Source organism: Aegilops tauschii, chromosome 7, assembly GCF_002575655.3.
Source record: "Aegilops tauschii subsp. strangulata cultivar AL8/78 chromosome 7, Aet v6.0, whole genome shotgun sequence".
Classification (NCBI taxonomy): Eukaryota; Viridiplantae; Streptophyta; class Magnoliopsida; order Poales; family Poaceae; genus Aegilops; species Aegilops tauschii.
This window is the reverse complement of record NC_053041.3, coordinates 619,698,798-619,703,838: the sequence shown is the minus strand read 5'-3', so window position 1 is coordinate 619,703,838 and position 5,041 is coordinate 619,698,798. Positions and strand designations below refer to the sequence as shown.

General features: G+C 45.3%; 1 protein-coding gene across 1 annotated transcript; it reads right to left on the bottom strand.

The window, feature by feature from the left end:
- Window positions 1-425: 425 nt before the first annotated feature.
- On the bottom strand, window positions 426-4,777 carry LOC120970268 (uncharacterized). The gene is made up of 2 exons (XM_040397461.3): window positions 3,433-4,777; window positions 426-793 (listed from the first exon to the last, which is right to left on the bottom strand). The coding sequence occupies exon 1, from the start codon at window positions 4,694-4,696 to the stop codon at window positions 3,437-3,439; it is 1,260 nt and encodes a 419-aa protein (XP_040253395.1). The 5' UTR covers window positions 4,697-4,777; the 3' UTR covers window positions 426-793; window positions 3,433-3,436.
- Window positions 4,778-5,041: the final 264 nt, after the last annotated feature.

The window sequence follows — 5,041 nt, the reverse complement described above, 5'->3', positions numbered from 1 at the left end:
ATATTGAACTGCCAAAACGTCTGATATTTAGGAACAGAAGGTATACCTTCGTTTGCAGGACGCCGTATATTACCTAGTAGCTAGTATAACAAACTTTCAACTTGGTCGTCAGGCAACCACACTCAACAATCTATGTGGTCCTCTAAATCATATACATACATAGATTATACTTATTCTGGGTGTGAAATGTTGAGCTGTCTAAAATAGAAATGAAAATTAAAGAAACCAGGGTGCACTGCCTATAACTGATGTTATGAGGCTGATTTAAATCACACAGCTTCCAAGCACAAGCTGCTCTTTCTATTCAGAGCAGCAACGGATCTCTTTTTGGCAACCATACCAGTCAGATTCATTTCAAAACAACTGACACTAGATATTATATACGCGGACAAGGTGAGTCGTACTTCACCTTCACAATAAAACTATTTGTCAAAAATAATTGTCGGGTTGTAGTACTTTGTGATTTCAAGAGGCCCAAATTAATAATCGATGCATGTCACTGATTTGTTTCCTCGTCAGATTCCTTTGAGCAGCAATTTGAGCAAACAAGACAACAGATAACACAGCCATGTTCCATCAGCTTTCCCACAAGCACAAGAAAAACAACCACTACTAATTAAGCCATGTGAACATGAATGGCAAAATGACCAGTAGCACCAAGTGCAGCACCGCAGATTCCCACATCTTGTAAGCAAGGTGTGGCCACCTTCTGCGAGAAATCCTTGGTGATGCAATCACAATCTCTCTGAGCTTTGCGGACATGAATGTTCATCTGACTATGACTCCATGGAACCTGAGCAAAATAAACAAAAAATAGAAATTAAGCTCGAATTGTTTCAAGAGCTTATAAGCAGAATGGAACAAATCATTGGTCTTATATTAGGCCTGAAATAATAACAGTATCAAAGGCAGAAGCAGGGTATCATTTCGTCCAATTGGTATTGGTCTCAACTGAATTTGGAATATGCAACTGGCCAACTGTAAACAATCACTTTTATATGTTTAGCACTATAACTTTGCAATACTTGTAAGTTGGAATATATAGCTACGCAAAGGAATGTAAACATAACAAAATCAGTGCGGCAAAACTTAGGTCATGCAAAATTTGGTTGCTTTGTGTTACACGACTTGGTAAGTTACCTAGTAGAGTATACTGGTACAAATAATAACTTCTAAAGGCATAACAATGCAGCAAACTATGCGTGTCATCTGCCATCCAACAGAGATGCCAACACTACTCTAAAGGCATAATTGTGCTGTAGTTGTACACCTTAAGCCACTAATTTCCTTTTGGATGGCTCCGATCTCAACATCTTACTATGTGTCTGCAGCACTATATAGCAGCATCCCAGGAAAAGCCTGGCATAGACGAGCAAGCTCTGCCATAAGAACAATAACTCAATTCAAAAGATCAAAGATTTATATTGGGTTTTGTGGATTTTATTTTGAGAAAGGAGCAATTGGACCTGAAAAACACCTTAGAATTTTCCTAACTCCTTGTTCCTATCGTCCTTCCTTATCCCTCCCATATTTCTCACTGTTTCCAGCATCTGCATTCAGTTTGTCACCCTTGGCCATAATATGCTCCCAAGCCTGGGAGAATTTGCTTCCCATAGTGTATCTGGTCCCTGGTACAACATCATGAAGTAGCATCGGCTCCAGCCAGGAGACCATGGGCAGTGAGAAGCTTCAGCGTCAGAGAGTGAGCATGGGCAGAGAGAGGCTTTGGCGGCCCAGAGGCAAGCACAGGAAGGAGTGATAGAGGATGATCATGAGCAAGTGGTTGCGAGTATGGCGGCAAGCATGGAAATAATTTCGGACTGCGTGGAATTAAGGACGAGCAGCAAGCACCTGGAGTAATCCTAATTTGAACCAGTTTTACTTCTTTTAACAATGATATGTCCTTATATTGTTGTCGTCAAAAAAATCATTGTATTGGGCCGGGCCTTCTAGGTTTCGAAGCACTACGTAAGGCGTTTGAGATCGGAACGTCCAAATGGAAAGAAAGGCTGGGATGTACAATGGCACGACTATGCCATTTCAATTGCCACTTCCGAAGGTAAAGTGGATGTATTCCTTTTCAACTACCTTTACCATAAAAAGTAGTCCTCCAAAATAAATACTACGATTTAGCATTTTGTGAATTGACGAGGCCTAAAATAACAGGCTACGCATAAGCTATTTTGTCTTGTCTGGTTATCTTAAAAATGGCCAGTGGAACAAACAAGACAATGAATCACAAATATATTCCTGAGCTAGCTTTCCCACAAAGGAAGAAAGATAACCACTACCAAATCATGTAAACAAGAATGAACAATTGTGATAATTACGTATCAGGCATTAGGAAAATTGTGTGATAACTATGAAGGGAAGCAGATAACTGAGATGCAACGAAAAATTTAGATGAGCCAGCTTCCGTGGAAAGGCTCGGTATATGTGGATGAGCCAGATCTGCCATAAGAATGACAACTCCTAGTTGCTATCGTTATGCCTTATCCCACACGTATTTCTGACTATTTGCGCATCGGCATTTGATTCGTCACTGCTCAACCCAAGATTGCCGAACTTGCTTCCCGTAGTGTATTCTGTCCCTGTGCAGCAACAAACAGTAGCACCGGCTCCCGCTGGGGGGAATATGGGCAGTGAGAAGCATCGGCATTAGCAGTGACTGTGAGAAGCGTTGGTGGCCAAGAAGCAAGCACATGAAGCAGCATCAGAGGATGATCATGAGCAAATAGGTGAGGCAGCACGCATGAAAATAATTTTGGGACTGCGTGGAATTAAGAACAAGCATCAAGCTCCTGGAGTAATCCTAATTTGTGAACCAATGTTACCTTTTTTAGCAATGATATATTCATGTATTGGGCCGGGCCTTCTAGGCCTCAAAGCACACGGTAAAGCATTTGAGATCCGAACCATCCAAATGGAAGGAAAGGCTGGGATGTACGACGGCACGACTATACCTTTTCAATTGCCTCCCCCAAAGGTAAGCTGGATCTATACTTGAATTTATTTCCAAAGGCCTTGACGATAAAAACTAGTCCTTGCAAATAAATGTTGTGATCTAGCAATTTTGTGAATGGACTAGACCTAAAATAACAGGTGATGCATAAGCTATGTCATAGTTATTTTGCCGTATATGACTATCGTTAAAACAGCCAATGGAACAAACAAGACAATGAATTAAACTTATATTCCTGAGCTTGATTACCTCTCCCACAAGGAAGAAAAATAACCACTACTAAATTGTGTAAACAGCAATGGTCAATTGTGATAATGAGTTATCAGGCATTAGAAATTTTGTGTAATACTCCCTCTGTAAATAAATATAAGACGTTTTACATCACTAGAGATATAGAACATTTTATATTTGTTTACAGAGGGAGTAACTATGAAGGGAAACAGATAACTGGGATGAAACAGAAAATTTACCCCTTCATATTGTCGGTGAAGACAGCAACGGTGGTGGGAAGTTGGTATATAAGTGTGTCCTTGATGTGCCAGACGAGATAGGTTTACCGCAAACTCTCTCAAGATGCAATGTCTCGACATCAAGTGAGAAATATTCCATATTTAGCGAGTCCAACCCAAGCCACCTAAACAGCGAGCCTTCTTCCCTTTCTAGGAGCAAATACCTCCCTGTTGTAGCTCCGATACAATGCTGGTAGCTATAATCTAGCGAGATTGTCTTCTCCGTCTGCCAGTGGCTAAGATTCTCACCTTGTTTTCGTCCAACGATGTAACACAGGACATCCGCAAATTCATCACGAAGACCAAACAGCCCAAGCTTGTCTTCCCCTGCCTCCACGATAGCTATATCTGCCATGTTCCATGCTTCGAGTGGCAGGTCAGCAATCGAGAACTCCATCCTCCGAGTATCCAGAACCAGCAACTTCTTCCACCTTTCATTTGTCATCCACTTCCAATAGACGCATCCACAAGCATAATAGTGCCCGCGAAACAAAGGGTGCTGCGGTGTAATCATGGTCAACTCGCCCTCCCCAGTGAGCAAATCCGTCAAGCCCTGGGATGCAGCGGCTCGCCATTGTCTGGTGCTCGAAGAGAATACGAGGGTGTATACCTTGATGTTGGAATGCGCGAACCAGATCACTCTGAAGGCCGTCTCTTCCAGAGCCGCCGCTGCCTCCTCCTCGCTGGGGGGGATGAGGCTGGGCTCGCAGAAGCACCCGCAAAATACAGGGTCAGCTGGGTCGTCCACCGAAGCGGCTAGGTCACGGGGCACCGGGGGAAGCACGATGAATCGCCGGTGCAAGGGGTCACACACCACGAGATCCGTGAATACCGGGGGCTGCTCATCCTCCTCCTGGGGGTCGGGGTCGCGGGCGAGGAGGACGCGGCCGTCGCGGACGTCCTGGACAGTCCAGCTGCAGTAGGAGGGGAGGAAGGAGAAGGAGAAGTCGGCGATGCGGGCAAGCGCGCGGGCGGCCGGCGCGGCGGGGTGAGGAGGGGCGGCGGGGTGGAACCCTTCGCGGTCGAGGAAGCCGAGGAGTGGTGGGGCGTGGAGGCGGCGGAATCGGCGGCGGAAGGAAGCGTCGGTGGCGATTCGGCGGAAGGTGCTGCAGGCGGCGCATGCGCGGGCGAGGTCTTGTGGGGTGGGCAGGCGGAGGAGAATCTCCGTCAGGGGGTGGTCTGGGATCTCCGTCAGCAGCAATTCCCCTTTCTTATCGGTGGCCATCGGGAGTTGGACGCCGGCGAAAGAGCACCCAGCCGCCAGGAACCCTCGGGGAGAGAAGATTTTGCGTGCTGCCAAAGTGGGCTTGCTGGGTCACGGGCCACAGTGGGACGAGGCCGTTTGTCATCCTACTCCTCCTAGGAGGGAAAAAATGTTAACTACAGTCTCGGTAGCGTATTCTACTGTAGCTATGATTTTTTTCGCTCAGCAACAAAAATATAGCGAGAAGTTCCCTTTGTGGTTCTCACTTCTCAAAAAAATAAAAATGTTATTCATCTTTGATCTGGTCGGTCAGAACATGAACTAAGACTGACCTAGCATTTGGCACATTGCATTAAGAGGTGGTCA